At 35.0% G+C, this 23,449-nt stretch overlaps 4 protein-coding genes across 4 annotated transcripts; 2 read left to right on the top strand and 2 right to left on the bottom strand.

Moving 5' to 3' along the window:
* The first annotated feature begins 1,354 nt into the window (after positions 1 to 1,354).
* PGSIP4 (plant glycogenin-like starch initiation protein 4) lies at positions 1,355 to 5,792 on the top strand. Its single transcript, XM_022295094.2, has 3 exons — positions 1,355 to 2,157; positions 3,877 to 4,527; positions 5,209 to 5,792. Exons 1-3 carry the CDS (start codon positions 1,380 to 1,382, stop codon positions 5,514 to 5,516), a joined length of 1,737 nt encoding a protein of 578 aa, XP_022150786.1. The 5' UTR covers positions 1,355 to 1,379; the 3' UTR covers positions 5,517 to 5,792.
* A 2,780-nt stretch (positions 5,793 to 8,572) lies between these two features.
* NP2 (NPK1-related protein kinase 2) lies at positions 8,573 to 13,883 on the top strand. Its single transcript, XM_022295083.2, has 18 exons — positions 8,573 to 9,040; positions 9,199 to 9,240; positions 10,145 to 10,210; positions 10,288 to 10,398; positions 10,473 to 10,553; positions 10,658 to 10,735; positions 10,810 to 10,892; positions 11,238 to 11,319; positions 11,401 to 11,501; positions 11,648 to 11,687; positions 11,878 to 11,937; positions 12,018 to 12,067; positions 12,153 to 12,357; positions 12,461 to 12,685; positions 12,812 to 13,113; positions 13,202 to 13,269; positions 13,378 to 13,477; positions 13,553 to 13,883. The coding sequence occupies exons 1-18, from the start codon at positions 8,738 to 8,740 to the stop codon at positions 13,602 to 13,604; spliced, it is 2,049 nt and encodes a 682-aa protein (XP_022150775.1). The 5' UTR covers positions 8,573 to 8,737; the 3' UTR covers positions 13,605 to 13,883.
* A 29-nt stretch (positions 13,884 to 13,912) lies between these two features.
* ATN (cyclin family) lies at positions 13,913 to 16,771 on the bottom strand. The gene is made up of 4 exons (XM_022295085.2): positions 16,508 to 16,771; positions 15,534 to 15,676; positions 15,371 to 15,435; positions 13,913 to 14,909 (listed from the first exon to the last, which is right to left on the bottom strand). Exons 1-4 carry the CDS (start codon positions 16,592 to 16,594, stop codon positions 14,065 to 14,067), a joined length of 1,140 nt encoding a protein of 379 aa, XP_022150777.1. The 5' UTR covers positions 16,595 to 16,771; the 3' UTR covers positions 13,913 to 14,064.
* A 1,436-nt stretch (positions 16,772 to 18,207) lies between these two features.
* On the bottom strand, positions 18,208 to 22,981 carry LOC111018872 (P-loop containing nucleoside triphosphate hydrolases superfamily protein). The gene is made up of 12 exons (XM_022295129.2): positions 22,749 to 22,981; positions 22,549 to 22,635; positions 22,038 to 22,180; positions 21,753 to 21,855; positions 21,386 to 21,649; positions 21,019 to 21,298; positions 20,558 to 20,719; positions 20,136 to 20,351; positions 20,015 to 20,052; positions 19,725 to 19,888; positions 19,515 to 19,628; positions 18,208 to 19,378 (listed from the first exon to the last, which is right to left on the bottom strand). Exons 1-12 carry the CDS (start codon positions 22,753 to 22,755, stop codon positions 18,575 to 18,577), a joined length of 2,382 nt encoding a protein of 793 aa, XP_022150821.1. The 5' UTR covers positions 22,756 to 22,981; the 3' UTR covers positions 18,208 to 18,574.
* Positions 22,982 to 23,449: the final 468 nt, after the last annotated feature.

Here is a 23,449-nt window from a genome sequence, read left to right as displayed (position 1 = left end):
ATGAATTAAAATAAAAAGATTGTACTAAAAAATAAAAAATAGAAAATAAAAAGATAAAACTAAAACGTTTAAAATTAAATAAATAAAATTTGAAATGAACAAGTATAAAAAAATGATCATCTAACATTGAGTAATTATATAATTTAGGTATGGATTTTTTTAATCAAAATTTTATTGTCATAAAACATGAAAGTTGATAGCAAATTGATGACTTAAAAATTGGAAATGTCCTATATTTTAATTTTTTTTCTTTTTTTGAGTACAACATGGTGAGGGTGAGAGTTTGAAGTCATGACCTTTTGGTCGGAGATAGATGCTTTAATTATGTTCGATTTGACTCCTGTATTTTAATTTGATAAAATAGACCATGTCTGACTAATGGTGATTTAACCAACCCAAAATGACTATTATTTATTGAAAAAAAATTGCATTGGTTTATAGTATTTCTTTAAAATTCCCACATTATCTTAAATTTCCAATGATAGTAAAATTTTTATTGAAGAAAAATTAATCTCTAAAGAATAAATGTTAAACATTTCAGAAGATCAAAAGATTATGTACCGAAATTAAAAAGATGACATTAATGAGCAAATAATAAATTAGTAAAATTTTAAGAATTTTTTATTTTGGTTTATAATTTTTCCAAAAGAGCACTCAATTAAGTTTATTCTATTTTAGGTTGCCTACTTGTTTATTTTAGCCTTTGTCTTTATTTTTATTTTTATTTTTTTAATAAATAGATAACACAAGATAGCTAAATAATAGCAAGGATGTCAAAAATTGATTGTTTTTTTTTGTTTTTGTTTTTGAACGAAAACGACGTGAAGACCAAAAACAAAATTTTAAAAGTTTAGGACCAAAATGAAAAAATCTTAAAAGTTTAAGGACTAAAATTAAAATTTAAACCGTTGTATGATGTTAGATTAAATATAACTAATAATCCATAATATTTAGATAATTATCAATTTAGTAGTCAATCTTTTAAAATTCTCAAATTTACACGTTATATATTGAAAATTTTCAAAGATGTAAAAAAATCTGTTAACAAAAATCTGTGTCCCATTAAATTTTTGTTTAATCCATTTTTCCTTTCAACAAATTTTTGTTTAGAAACACCTACATTTTGAGAAATTTGAACACAGGAGGGTAAAATCGAGAATTGTGCTACTCGAAGGAAGTAAGCTCCACGCTCCACGCAGGCGCGTGAGAGAATTAATACAAAGCACGAAATTTCATAACAGCAACAAACAACTCCATCGTGCCGCCATGCAAATCCTCTCTTCTTCCCAACTCTATTTATTCATTCAGCGCTTCAATTTCCATGGCTTCCCTTTCTCTCTCTAAAACCCCCCTCTCTCTCCTCTCTCTCCTCTCTCTCCATGGCCTTCAATAAAACTCCGTACACTTCAAAGCAATGGAAGTTCTCCTCTCAATATTCCTTCATAATCCTCTTCCTAATTCTCTTCTCCTTCCTCTGTTTTACTCTCCTCTTGATCTCCTCCCGCTCCCAAAAAGAACTCCACAAATACACCGTCGTCCAGTACTCCTCATCCGCCGACGTGGAGAACGAATTATTCCGACGAAATCACCGGAGGATTATCAGGAGAATCAAAATCGGATTAATCAACGTCAGAAACGAAGAAATCGATGAAACTCTGCAGCTTCTAGGTTTATCGGAGGAATCGCGGCGGAGGACGGAGGCGGTGACGGTAAATTTCGATCGCGTAAACAATTCCGATTGGGAAGCTCTGTTTCCGGAGTGGATTGACGAGGACGAGAAATGGAGGTCGCCGAAATGTCCAGAAATTCCGATGCCGAGGACGGAGCTCTACGGCGATCTCGACGTCGTCGTTTTGCGGAATCCGCCGTGCGGAGCCAGAGACGCGGCGCGGCTGCAGGCGAATCTGGCGGCGGCGAGCGTGGCGGTGGCGAGCGGGTGGGTGGAGCAGGACGTTCATCGGACGGTGCACGTCTCGTTCGTGGGGGCGTGTGGGCCCATGCGGGAGATATTCCGGTGCGACGATCTTGTGGCGATGGGGGGAAATGATCGGACGGCGGAGGGGGTTTGGGTGTATAAACCGGAGATGAGGAGATTGAAACAGAAAATTCTCATGCCTGTGGGATCATGCCAGCTGGCGCCCGTTTATGCACGGACAGGTTGGTTTCTTTTTCCTCTCTTTGGGAAAATATTGATTCAAATTGAATTATTGTTTTTTTGCAGTTTTGGAAATGTATGTTCCTAATTTCTTCTTAATTCGGAACTAATTGCTTTTGGTTATTATGCTAAGTATGCTCATCTTGGGTATTTGTGCTGATTAATATTTGGAGATGCTTCAATTCAAACGTTGAATTATTTTTAAGGATTTTTTAAAATAGTTTTTATTATTATTATCTTTTAACGAGGATCCAACAGGGGTTCATTCTTATTAAATATTAATTAATTTAGTTTTTTATTTGTTAAATTATTATGTAAAATAATTTTTAGTGATGGTTAGGTAGGGTGAGAATTAATGTCATATTTGATAATTTTTTTGTTATTTCTAATATTTATGAATTTTAAAGGTAGGTTTATTTTAGGAATTACCTTGACAATTAAAAAGAGTCAAATAAAGTTTGTCCGGACACTTGCGAATATTAAAAGAAAAAGTTATTTTATTGGATTATTTGTTTTGTTTTTACAATACCTTTAAAATCTTAATGAAATTTGAAAGAAAAAATTTTCGTGGAATTAGGGATGTTTCATGATTTGAAAGATATATTTTTGTTTAAAATCATATCATGCTTAGCTTCTTGAATTTTTATACTAATATTTGAACCTCAAATATATATAATATTTTTAAAATGGTTGGAGAAATTTCCCTGGGTTAAAATTGGTCCAGACATTATTTATTCTTGGGTCGAAAATTTGAATCTTCATCTCAATAAACTAAAAAATAAAGTAATAATAAGAAATAAAAATTAAAAAGGTGAAAACTTAAATAATACCTAATATATTTTTAACCCATTATTCCTCTAAAACCAAGCGCAGTGGCTATGCGTTTGAAAGTGGAAAAAAATCTTCGTTACATTTTTGTATTTTCTGAAATGTGCAGATTTTGGTAGTATTATTAATGTATTTTCTGCTAACTTTGGTAAGTTAATTATTGTTCATGGGAACCACAGATATGATAATTATGTACATGTACACTGATCCTTATCTAGAGAATGGGCAAAGTTTACTCTCTGTTTTAACTAATTTTTCATTTCTATTGCCCTATCCTTATTATATTAAATAGAAATATGTCTGGTTATCTAATACATGTACACTGATACTTCTCGAATTATGCTCAGCTCATATTGAATTATTTATCTACCTTTGTACCTTTAGCTAATTTGCGACAGTTTTCTTTTAAGAATTTAAATTTTAATTAAAAGCTTAGTAGATGCATTTCTCTCCGTAGAAATCCTAATATGGCAAGTTGTATATATATGTGTCTCTTCTTATTCTTTTTAAGCTAAACAACAACTTTTTTTTAGTACATCAAACTTCAACGTTAGGGAATATACATATAGACTAGCTGATGAGTTCACATGAGGTAACAATTTAGAAATGGAACAATATTTAGGTGTTGACTGGTGACACGCTATCTCGTATACCATATTGAAAAGATAACTTCTTATTTTTAAAAAAATTATCAATTTTTGTATTTCTCTCTTTATTGATAAAGAATTTAATAGTAGTCAGTTCACCAGCCAGCACCTAAATATTTCCTTTAGAAATTCCTATCTATCTATATTTTTTAAGTACTATTCTTAACATGTATTAACCATATAAAGGCATAGCTCCGTGATTGAAGCATTTAGCTTCCATACATCACTCTTGTTTTGGTTTTGCAGGGAGAGAAATATGGAGGAAGTTCATGATACAAAAAGCACCAAACAAGAACAATAAAGACTCAACCCAACCGCTACGCAGAAGCAAGCCAAAAGAGGCCTACGTTACAATCCTCCACTCCTCAGAAGCCTACGTCTGCGGCGCCATCGCTCTAGCTCAAAGCATCCTCCAAACCAACACAAGCAAACAGCTCCTCCTCCTCGCCGATGACTCCATAACTCCGAAATCCATTGACGCCCTCCGTGCCGCTGGCTGGACGACCGAGCGCATCCACCGCATCCGCAGCCCCCGCGCGGAGAAAGGCTCCTACAACGAGTGGAACTACAGCAAGCTCCGCATATGGCAGCTCGCCATCTACGACAAGATCATTTTCATCGACGCCGACCTTCTCGTCCTCAAGAATATCGACCACTTATTCGCGCTACCACAGCTCTCCGCCGCCGCAAACAACAAGATGAGGTTCAACTCCGGGCTAATGGTTGTGGAGCCGTCGGCTTGCTTGTTTGAGGACATGATGGCCAAGAGCTTCGAGTTGGAGTCGTATAATGGTGGTGATCAGGGATTCTTGAATGAGGTCTTCACCTGGTGGCATAGGCTTCCTTCAAAAATCAACCATCTCAAAATGTTTGAGAAAGACAACAATGAGAGTTCAGGTAATTAATTAATGACTTATATGCTTTAATTTGCTTAAATTACATTATTTCATCCCTATAATTTATTGTCTGTATTATTAGTTGATTATATTAGAGTTTAGCAACTGTTAAACATGATTAATTAATTTATTAGGATATCTAAAAATAAAAGGAAATAGATGGGTCTTTCAGGTGGATAAAAATATAGATGATTTGTAAGGCTTTACTAAACTATTGGGAACAAATTCAAACTTGAAACTAGATTCATTCGTTAAAATTTTTAGGACCATAAGGATCAAATTGGAAAGGATGTTTACATCATAGGAACCAAATTTGTAACTATATTTAACTATTATTTTTAGTCTTCATAGTTTGAGTTTTTATATTTAAATTTAGTTCCCGTGGTTAGTTAAATCTCTCGATATTGTTCATAATTGTTATTATACCATAGAAAAAAATGAGGAAAATACTTTACTCCTCAACGATAAAGATCAAATCTTGTACTCTGCTAAGGAGTCATGTATTTTGCAAAGATAAAAGGTCAAATTCATGTGTATATACGAAGGTAAAATTGGCTAAATCATATATTATGATTTGAGTTTTGAGAAAAAAGAGGAAATTAAACAAATAGAAAGCAAGGGTAGGGTTTAGTTTTTTCTTGGGTATAATGTTATATATATTATATTGTTTGAACGCATGCAGATGATGCATATGCAATACATTATCTGGGATTGAAGCCATGGATGTGTTACAAAGACTACGACTGCAACTGGGACATGGCGGACCACCATGCTTTTGCGAGTGACTCAGCTCACGCCAAATGGTGGAAAGTGTACGAAGCCATGCCCACTGAGTTGCAGCAATTCTGTGGCCTCACCAAGAAGATGGATTCCAGAATTAGAAAGTGGAGAAGGATTGCCAAGAACAACGCCACTAATTTTCCTGACGCCCATTGGAAAATCAAGATCACTGATCCAAGACGCCACCGTTTTATGGGTATTGCTCAGTAGAGATATATCAGAAACCAAATTAAAGCTAGCACATGCATATTGTGGATGTGGCCAACAAATTTTTGTAAGGTCGTCCCTCTTCTCTCTCCTTCATTCTCGGTTTCAGATTTTAGAGCTTCTTTTGATGATCTGTTGACATGGTTTTAATTCACAGCTAGAGATGGATAATGAGGTTGTATAGAAATTAAAGATAATACAAAGAATTGGGACTTGGAAATTGTGTTCACTGAGTTTTAGTTTTGGAAAGGTTAATAAATATTTAACCTTTTTCCATTTGACTTGTTAGAGCAAAATAAAGGGGTCAACTATAGGGCTCAACAAAAGATTGAACTTAGTTAATTAGACATGGTTGTTCAGAGGTTTAATTTTTTTCCGAGTACGATACGTGGGTCGTAACTTTAATATATACTTGAACTTTGTTGTAGTTATAAACGTGTACATTTTTTTTTCTTTTTCGATAAAATCGCGAGAATCCAGTAAGCTCATGGTTTGTTTTTGGTTTTTATACTTCTAAAGTGTGCATAAAAATCTATTTTAGTTTTTACTACCAAAATTCTGTATTGTATTCAGAAGAAACTGTGGCACGTGAATTTATATATGTACAAAGCTGCATGAATTAACGAATTTAAGTATCAAGATTTTAAAATAGGTGGAACAATATGTTTTTTTTTTAACATTTAAAGTCAACTCGAAAATTTTCAAAAACTTTTTTTACTTTTTTTAGTACAATAATTGGGAATATGGAAAATAAAATTTTCAAAACTTAGAGATTATGTATAATTTTTTCTAAAAAATATAATGCACCAAAGAAAACAAAAAAACAAATTTGTTAGGCCTTAGCCCATCCAAAAAAAGGAATTAAAGAAACTTGACCCAACAATAATGTAATAAAGAACTTTTGACCACTTGACTACCAAGCAAAACTGCAAAAAGGACGAAAAATAATTTGTATGTACGAATGCCACAGAGAATATTATAACTATTGTGAATTATATAAGACTTAATAATATAATGATCTAGGATGAAAATTTTAGACTCTAAATGTACATAGAATTTAATCTCAAAATTAATTGATAATGAAAAAAACAGTCTATATCTATTATTTTTATTAGGTTTTTTTTATCTTTTAGCATGGGATATTGATCGAAGACTATTGGCAACCAATCATCAAAATTAACACATATGCAACTGTTCGAGTAAATCATAACGAAGTATAATTGCATCGAGTTTTAGAAAGGATAAATGAGAGATTATGCTTACTTTACCAAGATTTTTTTAATATATTATTGACGTTATGTACCAGAAGCTTTGGTAGTGAAGAAAGAAGCTTGGCTTTCGTGATGTGGTGGTTAGAATGGACTCCACTTGGATTGCCAAATATGTTGATAGAGAAGGCAGAGAGGAAGAAGTTGGGATGATAATCCAAGAAGCTATTGAGACGAAATATTGAGGACGATGATTTTGTGCGTTAGAAAATTCAAGAATTTTTGTAGTGATGACTTTGCAACGAATCCAAAAGGTATGGATGGATGTGAGGGTGAAATGCATTAGTGGGATGTGAGTTTTTTTATTTTATTTTTTTACAACATATTGGGGAAGGGATTCGAACTCATAACTTCTTGGTTGGAGGTATATGTCAATTACCGTTGAACTATGCTCGCTTTGGAGGGCGGGATGTGAGTTGGAAGGTAAGGATTTGGAAGCTTATATAGTTAATGTAACATAACGTACTTGTTTGTGATTTTTTCATGCTTATTCCTTTGTGTTTTATATTTGTACTAAAGACCACTAAAGAAGACCTATTCTTCTATGTCCTTGATATTCCATTCCATGATACCAAATTCCATAAGTGTTTTGAATTAATATTGTGTATGCATTTAATTTAATCACGAGATTTCTTTACTTCAGATTCGATGCATTGTCATTTTATATAACATGAAATGAATTAATTCTTAAGATAAGTGTACATCATGAAGTTTGAACTCAATTTATAATCTAACTATTTTTTTAAATGAAATTTTGAACTCAAAGGATTAACCATTACGTTTTTAAAATATAAAAATCATATTGTTACCCATAAAAGTAGAAGACCAAGATATTATGTTAAAAAATACAATAGCTGATAGTTTATTTCAGGAAAATTCAAATGAGTAACATCATTTTCTAAAACCAAGTCCAAATGTAACATATTTTGTTTAAAGAAATTTGAATAAATAACTTTTTTTTTCTTGCAAAGGCAATAAAAACTTATTAGGTACCAGCATGTTTTCTCTCATATAATAAGAATAATATTAATTAATTAATCAACTAATCAACTATTATCCCAACAACATTCTAATTTTTGTTTTTGATTTTTCGTTTCCAATTTTTTAAGAAACATAAACCTAATTTAGTAACTATTTTTGTTTTTTATTTGTGATTTAAAAAAAACATTTCCAAAATTACGTAGAAATTTTGAATATAATACAACCAATTTTCTATATCATTCCCATTTCTAGATTTTCAAAACATAAATAAAATTATTATTTTATCATCTTTCATTTCTAAAATGCATATAAATATTAAAAAGTAAGTACAAATATATTTTTTAAATACTTATTTTAAGAAAATTAAATTTCATATAACAAAAATTTACTTTTTAATTTAAAATTTTAGAGAACAAAAACAACAAATAGTTATGTTTATAAAAAAATCATGAAATGCAAAACTATTTTTATTTATTACAAATAGAAAAAAAATAAAAAACAAAAACATTACCCACTAATTAACTAATACATTATTACTTAAAATTTTCTACATTTACAATTAATTTTTTTAATGCTTTATTCGGAAGTTACTCTTGTATATTTAATTTAACCAATTTAAATCACGGAATCTTGAGAAGAGAAAAGAAAAAAGAAAAAAAAAATATATATATATATATATATTTTCGCACCTTCTCAGTTCTCCCCACCGGAGCGGGGAGTTGATTCCTGCTTCAAAATTAAAAACTGCACTGTCGGCTTTGATTCACTTTTTTATTTTTATTTTAAATAATAATAATTAATTTTCTTTTTTCGAAAAATTAGTCTCCACTTTCTTTTCCCTCCTCTCTCTCTCTCTCTAGATTCTGATTTTGTTGCCGACCGCCATTAATCGAACTCTCCTTTTTCTCTCTCCATCAGTTACAAATTCACTCTCTTCTTCGCACAGCCATTGCCTCAGTCTCCGCCAATCCCCAAATGCAAGATATCTTCGCTTCAGTTCGCCGATCATTGGTTTTCCGCGCTCCTCTCGACAATGAGGATTCGCATACTCCTCCAGTTGGAGTTGGCGTGGGAGCCCTAGTTGACAAGATCAACTCCGGCATTCGAAAATCCAGAGTCTTCTCCAGGCACTCCCCTTCCTCTGCTCTGCCTCCGATCCCCAAGGAGAACGAGCCGCCGATTCGATGGCGCAAGGGCGAGTTGATTGGCTGCGGCGCCTTTGGCCGTGTGTATATGGGCATGAATCTTGATTCTGGAGAGCTTCTCGCTGTCAAACAGGTACTTCGATTGCGGTTTTACTCATCGGTATTGCTGAATTGTGCTTTTCATGCTTGGCGAGAGATGTTTCGTTTGAATTCTGATTTGATTTCTGCTTAGTGTAGTGTAGTGTAGTGTAGGATCTCCGTTTGAACATTTCTCCATCGTTCTTTTTTCAGGTTTTGATAGCTGCGAATGGCGCTTCGAAGGAGAAAGCGCAGGTCTGCTTTTACTGTGCGCTTCGGCAGCTGATTCTAAGATGTCTTTGTTGCTCTCTTTTTACCATGTCTGAATTTTAGAATATTGATTCTCGTGTATGGTTTTTCTGTTTGGTTGAATTGATTAATTGTTCCCTCATTTTACCTGAAATTCCTGGATTATACTTCAACTGTTCATAGAGGTGCACACATTAGTTGGTATTCCTAGATCACATACTTGGTACGATACATACGTGCCACTATATTCCTGATTTACTCGCTAGCAATTTTCTGGACTTATTCGTTAGTTCAATTTAAAAATATATATATTTTACTTGATTTGAGTTGGACACTTCAAAGTTACAATCTTCATTTGTATTCGCTTGATATTTATCGCACATCTCTTTCATGGCAATTTTGTTGTTTTTGAACTGTAAGCCTAATCAAATATGTCGAAGTGTAACACCAAAGAGTTGCTTCGCTAGTAGCAACCGAAGTGCCAAGGCCTCTCACTCTCTCTCTCTCTCTCTTTTTTTTGGTTATTTATTTATTATAATACCAAGTAAGAACAATGTTGGAATGCCTACACTAAAATCGATTTCTCAAACAAAGCCTTATTGTGTTTATTTATTTATTTTTATATCTTACGCTCCATAATATTTAAAATTTTTATTTGTTTTATATATATTATATGGTTCGCCTCACTGAAACCGTTGGTTTTTTATTCTCGACCGCTTAATCTCCGAAGTCTAAATGGCTATTTCCCCTGTGCATTTCTTGCTTTATGAGGTATTACGGAAGTTTTAAAAAATAATTGAAAAGGAGAAAGTAGAAAGATTAAGAAAATTTACTCAATATTTCAAATAAACTGGTGTTCGTACATATAATTATAATTGTCAATTTTGAGTCATATTTTTGTTGCAACCAGGCTCACATTAAGGAACTTGAGGAAGAAGTGAAGTTACTCAAGGATCTTTCTCATCCAAACATTGTTGTGAGTATGGCCTTCTGCTTCTCATTCATATAAAGAAGCCCGTTACTCTCTTGACTGAATATTGTGATGTTTCTTAGAGATATTTGGGCACAGTTAGGGAGGATGATTCTTTAAATATATTATTGGAATTTGTCCCTGGTGGATCGATATCATCACTTTTGGGGAAATTTGAAGCCTTCCCTGAAGCAGTAAGTTATTCTACTCTCAACATGCTAGTGTCAGATGCAATGAGTGCTTAATCATTTATGCCGACTGTATGTAGGTTATAAGAACATATACAAAACAGTTATTATTGGGACTGGAATATTTGCACAAGAACGGTATCATGCACAGGGACATTAAGGTCGGTTTCTTAATGAATCTACAATCATTATTATTTGCAGACAAATTTCTTCTCCTCCTTCGTCAGTTATATTAACAGGTCTTATATCTTTTATTCTATTGCAGGGGGCAAATATTCTTGTAGATAACAAGGGATGCATTAAGCTTGCAGATTTTGGTGCATCAAAACAGGTTGCCGAGCTGGTAAAGTGAATGATCCTCGACTTTTACTTAGTTTGAAAGCTATCTGCCATCTGATCAAGATTTCTTTGTTGTAGGCTACAGTTTCTGGTGCGAAGTCCATGAAGGGTACTCCATATTGGATGGCTCCTGAAGTCATTCTGCAGACTGGGCATAGTTTGTAAGAACAGACTGACGTCAAACTCAGATTTTACAGTCTCTTCTGGATGTTTGAATATTGATTATTAACTGTTAAATGCCAAGTTCAAATTTTGTTGATGAAATTGATTTTTAAGCAAACTTTTTTTGGTTGATAAAGCAGGGCTGCTAATTAGGACAGAATTTCGAATTAGAAGTGGTGCTTTGATCATTGAGGATTTTGATTAAAATGAATTAGCCAAAATTTGCTTTTGATAGTCTTTTAAAAAACCAAATATGTAATAAACAAATAATTGGTCTTAGTAGATTTTGACTTTGACTAAATATTAGAGATGGGTAATGATAAGTATGTGATAATTATTCCTAGCTCTGCTGATATATGGAGTGTTGGATGCACTGTTATTGAGATGGCTACAGGAAAGCCTCCTTGGAGCGATCAGTATCCAGAGGTATCTAATAACTTAAGATGATTGAGGGGTGGGTATATTAAATTAGTTTCGTAAAATGAACTAACAATATATTTCTTTTAGGTTGCTGCTCTTTTTCATATAGGTACAACAAAGTCTCATCCTCCAATCCCTGAGCAACTTTCTATTGAAGCTCAAGATTTTCTGTTGAAATGTTTGCAGAAGTATGTTTTATTTCTTCTTGGCCTTTCTAACCGATCATAGCTTAACAAAATTTCCGACATCGAGATTAGTTTGAAATTGTTTTTCTTTTGCTTCTCTTTGCCACTATTTCTCATGGAAAGTCAAATCAATGTGGGTCAAATTGCAGGGAACCAAACTTAAGACCAGTTGCATCTGAACTGCTGAAGGTGATTTTTTATTTGATTGGTATTTTTGTTGTATTCAATAAGATCAAATTACTGGCTGCAGAGGCTGTAGTAAAATCTTTCCTCCTTTATTCTAGCAATGACGTGTAATACACTGACAGAAATAGTGAGAAGTAGACAAAGGAGTGATTGTTTTAACTACCACCTAAACTTCCAGCTTTCTTGCGTGCAGCATCCTTTTGTTACTGGGGAGGAAGCAAAATCTCAACTTGCATCGAATAATGCATGCATGGTTAGTGGATTAAAGAACCAGAATATTTTATTCATGATTATTCTTTTTCCTGTTTATGACATTGAATTTGCCATCATCAGGAGCCTTTGGAAATCCATTCACCTCTATATACTGCAAACCTTGAGATGAGGTGAATGCAAAAATTCATTTACTAGAAGATTGTGCATTACCTGCTACAATTATTAAGGTTTTTGACAATTTTTTTTCTCTGACAGTAAAACTTCAACTCATCTTGGATCAAGTGATATTTGTAACTTGGATAGTCTGAGCTGCTCAAAAGTATACACTGGTAACGAACAAGAAAATGATATTTGGGGAACAAACAACAGTGATGATGAAATGTGTCAGATTGATGACAAGGACGATTTTATGTTAGATGAAGTAAAACTCAGGTCTTCTATTATACCCGAAAATTTGAAGGTGAGGAAAACTGTTTTCTTAATTGTCTGGATTCCACTTGAGTTCTCAGTCCAAATAGCTCTGAAAATAAACTCTTATTATTATTATTATTTGTGGGTGATAGAGTTATAACCCAATTTGTGAGCCCTCCGATGATGAGGATTGCAAATTTGATAAAGGTCCAGTAGTAGACCAAGGAAGCAATTTAGATGAGAAAGCTCTTGCGCCTGGAAGCTGTTCTGGAGTTTTTGATGAGGACCAAAACTTCTCCTTTCCTTGTGGGCGATCACTTTCTGAAGATGAGGATGAGGTTACTGAATCAAAAATTAAAGCTTTCTTGGATGAAAAGGTTTGGATTTGCAGTTTGAGTCTTTGAGATAACGGACTATTTTGTCTTTTTAATCGGCCTTGTCTGCCCTTATGTAAAATGCATTTATTGGCTCTTACTTGTTCTGCTTGATTTGCGATGCTTTAGGCTTTTGAATTGAAGAAAATGCAGACACCCTTATATGAAGAGTTCTACAATAGTTTGAATACATCCTGCTCTCCCGTTTTTATTGAGAGTAAACCAGATGAAAGTACTCCTAAATACTTGAAATTACCCCCAAAAAGCCGGTCTCCAAGTCGAAGTCCAGGTAACCAATCGACAGTAATGGATGCTTTTGGTACTGGGAGCCCAGGGAGCGGTAGCAGGAGTAATGGAAATGATCAGAGATCACAACTCAATGATTGGAAAGGACTTCTAGCTGATGGTCAGTCAGAAGCTGGTAGCCCAAGGTTCGAATTTTGGATGTTCTTTTGGCAACCTTGGTATCATTTACCTCTGCTGTATTCTTGATGTGGTCTGATGTGTGTTATCTACCAGGAAGCATTATTCTGAAATACAGAGGAAGTGGAAAGAAGAGCTTGATCAAGAGCTTGAGAGAAAACGAGGTAGATAATTGTTCTGTATAGCCTCTAAAGTAAGAAGATAAACAATCATGTGGTATATTATGGATTCGTGAGCATAAAAATCATTTGATTATGGGAAATTGTTGACAGAGATGATGCGTCAAGCTGGTGGGGGAAGTAAAACTTCATCTCCAAAGGATAAAGCCATTGGTAGGCAGAGAGAGCGGACAAGATTTGCATCTCCATTACGGTAGACGTCTAAATTTCTTTTGCCTTCATGACATATTCTATTATTGCAATGCATGATTGTGAAAAATCATTGCAGGGATGATGCGTCGGGCACTGGGAAGGAGAACAGGGAAAACATCATCTCCTAATCAAGTGATGAAAGTTCAGCATCTCCAAACTTCAGCCGAGTTTATCTTGCTCGTTTGTCCTCCCCTCTCCAGTTCTTTTGGAGTGTGTATCTGAAGAACAAAGAGGACACATGGAGGGAGGAACTATTATAATATGCTAATTTTTTTCGTTCTTTTTTCTCTCTTTCAAGGATACATATTTTTCAATTTTGTATCCCAGGTGAATAGAAAATGTATCTTTAGTGTACAATATTATTTTGGTTTGATGATATAAAAAAAGATGGCACATGTTTTTTTCCTCTTGTAATCCAAACAATACAAACAAAATGTTGACCAAAAAAGTTACTTTATTGACGATTCTCACAATCTGATTCAATAAATTTGATGGAATAAATTCAATTAATTACAGAAGCTTGTACAACAGAAGAAACACTATGGACATTGAGAAAATATCAAGCAAAGAATTATTTTGTGCAACTTCTCAAATTCTCATTTGTGTTGTTGGCCTCTGTTTCAACCCACTCAGATTAATTTGCCCACCATGCTTGTGTACACTTTTTCTGCTTTTCAGGGGAGACACCAATCTTGCTGCAAGTCGTGATGGTGAGAATGATTGCCTCAGCTTGGAAGCTGTCAGCCTGGACGGTGAGAATGACCGACGCAGCTTGGAGGAGGTAGCAGGTTTCTTTGGAGACTGCTGCTTACTCAAGCTTACCAGGGGTCTCGTTGGTGATCGCGTGATCACCACCGGTGGGCTTTTGATCTTCACCTGAAACTTTGAAGCTGAGGCTGGAGACTTGATCAAGAACTTATGTGGAGTTTGTTGTCTGTTTCTTGTGATCACTGGAGACTTTGTTCTGCAAAACTTTGGTGGTTGGGAATTATCTGATGGTAGGAATAAAGCATTTGGAAAAAGTACTGCCTTTTTCGACCATGGCCTGTTCCAAGGTGATGACGACACTCGATTTGCTAGATACTGTGCATTCTCTTTATCAACAACATCTCTTTTGGTCGGAGGCGACACAACCTTGAAGTTGATTCGGGACCGAACTCGTTGAAGCGAAGGAGAATGCGATTCAGTTCGTTTTGATTGGAATTTTTCTTGCTTCTCTCTCTTCCTTCTTGCTCTTAGTTCTGAGTCTTCAAGGTTCGGTCTGCGGTTTCTTTGTCGTGTCAATGGCGTTTTCGGGTCATCCATTGTTGTGTTTTTGGTGGTGTTATTAGTAACTGCTTCAACCATCTCTCTTGCAAATTTGCTTGCTTGCAGTATTTCTCCAATGGTCTCATCCACAAGCATTGCTGGTAAAGACATCCTCTGCCACTCCCCTGTAAAAATTCCAAAAGTAAAAACATATTTAGATATCTATTTTTAAAAATTCATTCTCAATTAAATTCTCACCAATGACTTTTTTTTTTTTTTTTATAAATTTTTTGAAACAATTCTCACAAATGACTTATTTGGACTAAATTAAGTTATTCTTTCTAAAACTACAAACCCGTAAATAGTATTTTCTTTTAAAAGCTAGTCCGATCACAATTCTCAAAAACAATTCCTAACCGGATGTTCCAAACTTGACTTATGATCCCTTGGATATTAGGTTATCTGAATTGTTAAAGTGACTTAACCCATGAACTTAATCTTTTAGGTTGAGCACTAATCTTACACGAGGATGATTTTTTTCATATAACTTTGCAACTGACCCAAAAGAAGATGCAGCAAGAAATTTCAGAAAGTATAAACACAAAATTCAATTCAATTCAATCCAATGAGTTCAGAAAAAAGAAACCTCCTCCTCCTTCATTTGCCGGAAACTTCCCCACTGGAGATTTCCTGCCTCCACCATTTTTGATCCTTCAAAAGTTGAAAACAGAGAATAACCCATTTGAGTAATAAAAAAAGAGCTCAAACTTCACACAAAACCAAGTAAAATTTGAAAGCAAAAATTGTACCTTACAGATTCCTGTTTACATCTGAGGCTTGTTCTAAGATAGCCTCTGGTGCTGCGTGGGCTTAGGCTCACCCCAGAAATCACCTTGTTCCCTCCTGTTACTGTGAATTGCAGTTCTTGTAGCCTACTCATGCACATCTCCACCTACAGAGAGAGAAGAAAGTGTTAATGCATCTATAAATATTTCTCCACCTACAGAGAGAGAAGAAAGTGTTAATGCATCTATAAATATTTATCGTAACCGATAAGTCTAAGCTTTTGGAATTGTTGATGATTTAATATGGTATCAGAGAATGAGGTCTGTGTTCGAATCGCTGTAATGTCATTTCTTTCCTACTGATGGCCACTTGTAACAGTTACTGTAGTCCATCAGCTTACACGGTGATTTAATGGAGTGAAGGGAAATTAATCCAGAAATGTATTAAATAAGAAGCTAAAAGTTTGTTTTGATCTTGGACCTTAATGGGACCTGAGTTTAATCCTCCTTTTATGCTTCTTCAAGTAATGAAGACATATTTTTCTGTTTGTTTCCCGAGAAAAGAATGGAAAGTTTCATCGTTTGAGCTGAAAAAATCTACTGAAGATGGGGAAGCCCAGATTGGATCTGCAGTTTCTCTCCAAGATTTGCAAATACAATGGAAAGTGGAGAACCTCCGTTTTCCTTATCAAAGAAACGTTCATGGCTTTTTGAAACTGTTTTACCCAAAAAAAGAAAAAGGAAGATGCCAAATGATTCAAAATCCAACCTTTGTTTGTTTTCCGGGAAAATGAACAGAAAATTTTCAACATTTGAGCTGAAAAAATACAGTGAAGGTGAAGAACCCAGATGGGATCTTCAGTTTCTCTCCATAAAAACAGAAAAAAATAAATGAAGGACAGAACCAGAAGCACTTGTGCAAATCAACCAAAACAAAAAGGACTGTTTTTTCAAAATTCCCCCATGTGGGAAACCAAAGCATGAGCTAGCTTTTTTACCTTGTTTAGTGTTTCTCTCACTAGAACTGGGTTGAGAGTGGCTGCTGCTTCCATTTTCTTTTGTTTTGGTGGGGTTTTTGCTACCATTTTGATGGAATTCAACAAACTCACCAACTGCCTCTTCAGCACAAATCTCTCTCTCTCTCTCTCTCTCTCTAAATACCCATGAAGTTGTGAGGGTCAAAATGACTTTTTTATCAGATTTTCTCTCTCTCTCTCTCTAAAAACTGAAGAGGGTTTTTTGAAATTCTTGTTGCCTCACCCTTTTTGTCTCAGAAGTGGAGAAGTCAAAGGAGAGGGCTTTAGAGATAGTGTGTAACGTATCTTTGTTGTTCCAACGGTCGATTTCGAAAGCGAAAGGGCTAACGGCTACTTTTCTTAATATTTGATGGGCCTTCCATGCAATCTCAATTCGGCCCACTAAGATGGGTTTTTGTGGGCCTCTTACCTTCAAATCATTCAACCAAAAGCAATAAATGGCAATTTTTTAAGCTACGGTTTCCTCCTTTATTTAAGGTTGTCCATAAAGGTGTAAAAAAAATATATTTTTTTGAAGCATGAATACTTGTTAATTGATGATTATTATGATTATCTCAATTAACATTCAAGTCAATTATTAATTTGGTAAATCAATGATAATTACAAAGTTAGATTATAAATTTGAGAGTCGATCTGAGCATAGCTTAGTGGATAAAGACACATTGTTATCCCAAAAATTGATAGTTGAAATTGTGAAACAAAAAAATAATAAATTTGAGAGTTATTTTATTGTGTGGGACCTTTCATTTCATTTATTTTAGCTGGAGCGAGTATACAGTATTATAAATTTAGTTAATTGAACTTTGAGTAATGCTTAAGGGAATAGATGTCATTTACTCATAAACTATGTTCATATTGATTGTGTGATATGTAGTTGGAGAACCTTTCAACTTTATTGACGTTTGCTTGACCTTTAAGCAAAATCTATCTAGTCTATTCACTTGCCAACATCATATCAATACAACTAAAATTCTTTTTATAATATATATATATATAACTAAAATCTGTTTAATAGACATCTTACATCATTATTTTGTTATAGAATTTGAGAATAAATGTTCAAAATAACTAGTGGGGGATTCTAAAGAAATTATTATATATTTGTCAAGAAAACAAAAAAAGAAATCATTAGAAAAAGTGAGCTACCGTTCAAGTAACAAAATTTGTTTTTTTTTAATGTTTCATAGCATTAAATTTCTTATATTTTTTATTTAATTATTATTATTATTATTATTTTTGTAAATGTAAGTATAACAAAAAAAAATCTCATAGCCTAATATCGATGCACAAAAGTATATATAAAAAAACCGATGGTAAAAATGCGGCAGAAACACCAACAAGAACAAAAAAAAAAAAAAATCAGTAGCATAAACAACAAAATCTAAAAAACAAAACAACCCAATTATAAAAATAAATTTCGAACAACCTCCAACAAATTTCATCACCTAAACTGAAGGCTATCTGCCAAGTTGTAGCAGGAGAAAATTTCTTATATTGTTAACCAAGCCACATTAACAAGTTCTTTCTCCACAAGAATATCATTACTTAGTCGATTGAAGGACCTTTTTGTAGCTTCATATTTATTATGCTCTCCTCATTCTAATAAATAATTTCACTATTTCAGGAGTTCTTTCAGTAGCTCGCAGCATTGGCCAAAAAGATACAAAAATAAAATTCTCATTTCCAAACTCACAAGAATAAGAGTAAAATCTAGATTTGACTGATTTGTTTTTAAGACCTCACATTTGGTAAGCCAGAAGCATACATTTTAGCTGTAACATCCAACAGAAAGAATTATTACGAGAATCAAAAGAAAAATACACAGATTAGATGGTGTAGAGAGGGAATAGGGTGAAGACGACGTTGTCATTGTAACCCAATGGAAGATTGATACGGTATTAAAGACGACCTCGTGCAAGTTTCCAGCACACATCTTGAGAGGACTCCACACCAATGGCTTTCTTGTGAAATGGTTGTTTGTCAGAGAGAATGAGGTTAGAGAAGTACAAATTGAAGATGGTATCGTCTTCAATGGAAGTCGGTGGAAGGTCGAGACGGTATCAAAGATGGCCTCCTGAAGTTTTTCAGCCCTCTCAACTTGAGAGGACTCCATACTACTGGTTTTCTTTGTAAGGCAATAACTTTGCCATTTCTTGAACCACCTTGAGTTGGAGGGCTCCCCATGAACTTGCTACTGCTTCTCATGGCAGCCATTGGTGTTGCCTCTACTGCTGCTGTTTGAAACTCTGGTAATGGAGAGAACAACTTTGAGTATCTTGCTTTTCTAGTATCCCTTGCAGCAAATAATTGTGGCCCCATTGCTGCACCACTTCCATTGAAGGCAGAAGAGGTGCGGAGTGGTGTTGTCACGTGGGAGTACTCCGGACGAAGTGTTGCAATGGAGACCCGTCTCTTGGGCTGAAAAACTTGTGTCACTGTTGTCATTGTTGTTGGGGTTGGCCTTACAGCTATCGAACTCCGTCTTGGTATTAGAAGGCTTCTTGTGTTTGCTGCTGCAGTTGTCATCATTTTAGGGCCATTTTCTTTGCCTTCTGTTGGAGGAGCTGGGTAAGTGAATGAAGAGACACGCCTTTTCTTGGATGGCACGGGGGACGGTGGTGGCACGAAATTCGTTATCTTTCTTAGGGGTAGCCTTACTTTTGAAGGACCTAATGGTGGCTTCTTTTCTGCTACATTTCTTGGAGCTGCCAGTTTTGAAAAAGATGGCATTGCTGAGGACTGAGAGGCAGAAGAAACGGTTGCAAGAGCTCTACTTTCCTGTTTTAGTCTGGCTTTCCTTTCATCCGCTAGTTGATTCTCGAGATCTCGAACCTGTTATTACACAAATGAAAATCTTTTCTTAACTTCATAATAAAAATTGTGCAATAATGTATAACTAAACCAAGGAAAAAAAGAACTTCAAAATTTTGAGGATCAGCAAGAACTTGGATCAGATTATATCAATTACCTTTTCTTGAAGATTCCTGCAAATATGTTCCCTAGCAGTGAGTCTTAACTGCAACGATTGCACATTGTCTTGTAATTTCTTCATTTCCTTTTCGTCATGCTTGGACTTTTCTGCCTGTATATTTCAAAAATTTGCTCAAAACAGGGTCAAAACACCGAAATAAGAAGAATCTTGAAAAAGTGCAATCTGAACTTTCCGGTGTCTGCATACCATTTGCTTGAACTTAAACAGGTCTGTGAGATCCGACTGTTTGCGAGCAGGGGCATTCTCGATCCCTCTAACGCGGCTAGCAAAATTCAATGAGCAGAGTGTCTCTCCAACATCAGCTGCACTTGGACTAATCTGTACAAACATCAGGGTTTTGCAATCTCCCCCTGCACGTAAGAATTTCAATTACTGTTAACTAAAAATATATAACCATATACAGAGATCTCTTAGCTAAAGTCCGAACCGAGACTTCACAGAAAAAATTAAGAAGCAAGATAGGCAATAAAGCTCACCTAGAGAGCTTTGTAGCAAATGGGTTAGTTTTGAGTTCCTGTTGCAAGAAAAATAATAAAACTCAATCACCAAGAAAATTTGGCAGGGAAAACAGGAGAACGAGGGTGGATGGAGAAATGCCTGTAAGGAACGTGGGCTGTTTTGGAAGCCAGGGCAGAGATGACATCACCAAGAGCGGAAAGTGATTTATTAATGAATTGAGATTCCTTTAATCTTTCACCTTCAACATCAATCCTCCCCACGCGTTCACTACCTGCCAAATCTACCAGCCAAAGATGACTCTTTGTCCTCTGTCCATTCATAAGATTCTCTCCCTTGACAGTGACTCGCAACAAGCTGCATAATGCAAATGATGATTGGCTCGCATAAGTATATTTATCTGTGGCATCATCTTGTAAGAACAAAATTTACTTTGACATATTGTTTAAGAAGTAACTGGCGTAATAAAAGTGTAAAAAATTTGGTGTAAAAGATGTTAGAGGATATCTTTCACATGTTTTTAAAGATGATTCAGCACGTGGTGATTGGAAAAAGAACATTACCAGTGGGAGCGGCTGCTTAGCTCATTAGCACTGGTGGATCCAACAGATCTTGCTCGGCTTCCTGACTTAACTAGCTCCCACACTTCTTCAGTTCCACAAACTTGAGCTTCAACCAATCCGGGGACTTCTTGTGTTCCTTCTGCTGCTTGCTTAATCTCCAACCTTAAACCATACCTCATATTAATAATCTCTTCCAATATATCTCAAACTAGCAATAAAACTGATGATAAATATCTTAGCACACTGATGCAAGCATTAGCTTCAGATGATTATTAAATTTCTTTGAACCAAAAGCATTCTATCCTACAGTATTACAGACATCACCATCCTCAGATATCCTGTGTAATGATATACATGAGGAAAATGCTTCAAAATTTCATTTAAAATCCTCAATTATTTAACCTGAAAATTTGAACATACAAGCACTCATCCATGAAAGATTATCAGACAAAAAAACTCACTTCTTCAGATGTGGGTTGGAGTTGTCTGCCAAGAGATCCCTTATTTTCTCATTGTAAACCTCCAACATGCTGACGTACAATTCATATTTCATAACACCATCTCTCTCTTCAGAAATCTTAAACAGCTCTTTCAAAGTCCGGTAGTTGACTCCTCTGTTTTCGGGTGTTCCCTCCATGGTAAATGTCTTCCCCGTCCCAGTTTGCCCGTAAGCAAATATGCAGACATTATACCCATCCATCACTGAAGCTACAATAGGCTTAGCTTGACCGAAAACAGTTTCTGCACATTTTCAAACCGTCATAAATATACGGATTAAGAAATTACAGGCTACAGCAACCAAACTTAGAAACTAATTCTCTCATATACCTTGGTTGTCCTCAGTCTTAAACACGTGATCAAATTTAAATTGTTTCTTTGAAGAATCAGAAGAAAGAACTTGAATCTCATTTTCCTGAGATGAATCAAATTCAATCACAGAGGTAGACCCATTTGTCATTTCGCTTTCATTTAATGGTCTACATCTGCAGAAAACTCTAATATTCCCTTTGAGTTCAATCACTTCATTGTAAAGTCGCTTTCGCTCAGAGGACTCTTCAAGGTATTTCTTCTTCAAAAGTTCATGTTCAATACCTGAAAAGCAAAAAAAGAAGCAGCCAAGGATCAATTGGTAATTAATCATATTATTTTTAAAATGGAAATGATGGAAATTGGCTAGCTAGCAGAAGAAAGCTACCGAGGAGTTGAAGGGATTTCACAACTTCATGGCCTGGAAAAGAATCTGAGTTTATGTTCAGTTTGACTTGCTTTGTTAGGAGCATATGCTCGTTCTTCAAATTCTGAAACCAGAATTTACAAGGTATTAAGTGCATATTTTCAACTGAGAAAAAATTTTAAGTAAAATTTTACCTAGTCATGCTCACAATATAGAGTACAAATAATGAAATGTAATTACTGCATACCAAGAATTTCTCAGTAGCCATTTGAAATATTAAAAAAGAAGCTTTCCGTTACTTCATACCTCTACATTTTTGCCCAAGTGGATGACCTTTTGCAGAATTGGAAGTGTATGTGCTCCATCTGGTGATGCTAATTGGGCGTCATTGGACAATTCGCTCTCCATATTCTTATCAGCAAATTCTAAAGATTTTCCCAAAGCAATATCTGGACCACTCAGAAAATTAGTGAAAGTAGTACCAGAGACGAGTAACGGAAAAGATAATCACAGACATTCAGGTCGTGAAGAAAGCCAATCCACGCAATTATATGTTGCCAAACCGAAATCAAGACAAATAAGAAAGATGAAAATAGCCGGAAGAAGCATACAACAGGAGGAAATCCTAGGGCTCGAACTGAAAATAAACAGATAAACTTGATTGCTCTTTCAAAGTACAACAGTAAAAGAACGACAACAGAGTCAGTCATAGCTTCCGGGTTTCGATGCTTTAATCTGGAACGGATCCATGAAAACAAATTTTCTTGTCACATAGTAACCAAGAAAGAATCATAGACAAATGAAAGAATTAACGAACCAGAACCGGAAATTGAAGGCAACGGCCTCGAATCACAACTAGGAACAACCGGAGTACGTAATTCCGGCACGACTTCCACCGCTGCATCTGAAATTAAAACAACACTTCCCAAATTATTAAATCAATCAACAAAACAAACCATCTCGATGGGCTCCTTTCCCCACAAAAGCCCACCCCAAAGAGAGAGAGAGAGAGAGTACCATCCATGGCTTCAAAGAGAGAACAAGGACGTGAATTTCGAGGGAAATTTCAAGATTTTGACGAAGAAGAAGAAGAAGAAATGACAGAGCTGAGTGGAGGAGAGAGAGAGAGCAACGGTCGCGTAGGGTTTCAATTTTCAATTGAATTCGAAGATTTGAAATGACGAGCGGCTGTTGAGAAGCTGTTTTCCAAACGGCTATAAAATAACATTTCTGGAGCTCCGACTTTTCAAATCCGATCCAACGGAGCCCCGACTCATTTGAATTATTATTATTTTTTGCAAAGGTATTTATTATTATTTTTCTCCAAAAAATTCTCAACATTAAAATATTTTATCTTACCAAATAAATAATATATTTGCTTAAGAAAAATGACTTTTTTTTTAAGTAAGAATATCACATTGCAAACTATGGCAGGAGATCTAAATCTACAAACTGGAAACCAAAAAATAAAAATGTCTAACATGAGTTTTAGTCTTTTTAAATCACAAGTTTAGTCCCGAAATTTTAGATTTGTGTTTAATAGACCCCTAAACTTAAAAAGTGTTTAATAATCCGTGAATTTAAAAGTGTCTGATAAGTTCATAAACTTTCGATCTTATGTCTAGTAATCTCTGAAATTTTTAACATCTTTTAAATTAATGGATCTATTGGACATAATCCTCTATGTCTCTTTAACTTTTAATTTTATGCCTATGTTA

The sequence above is a fragment of the Momordica charantia genome (assembly GCF_013281855.1).
Source record: "Momordica charantia cultivar OHB3-1 chromosome 8 unlocalized genomic scaffold, Mcharantia_2.0 BLBB01000008.1, whole genome shotgun sequence".
In the NCBI taxonomy this organism is placed as follows: domain Eukaryota; kingdom Viridiplantae; phylum Streptophyta; class Magnoliopsida; order Cucurbitales; family Cucurbitaceae; genus Momordica; species Momordica charantia.
This window is presented reverse-complemented; position numbering and strand designations above follow the sequence as displayed.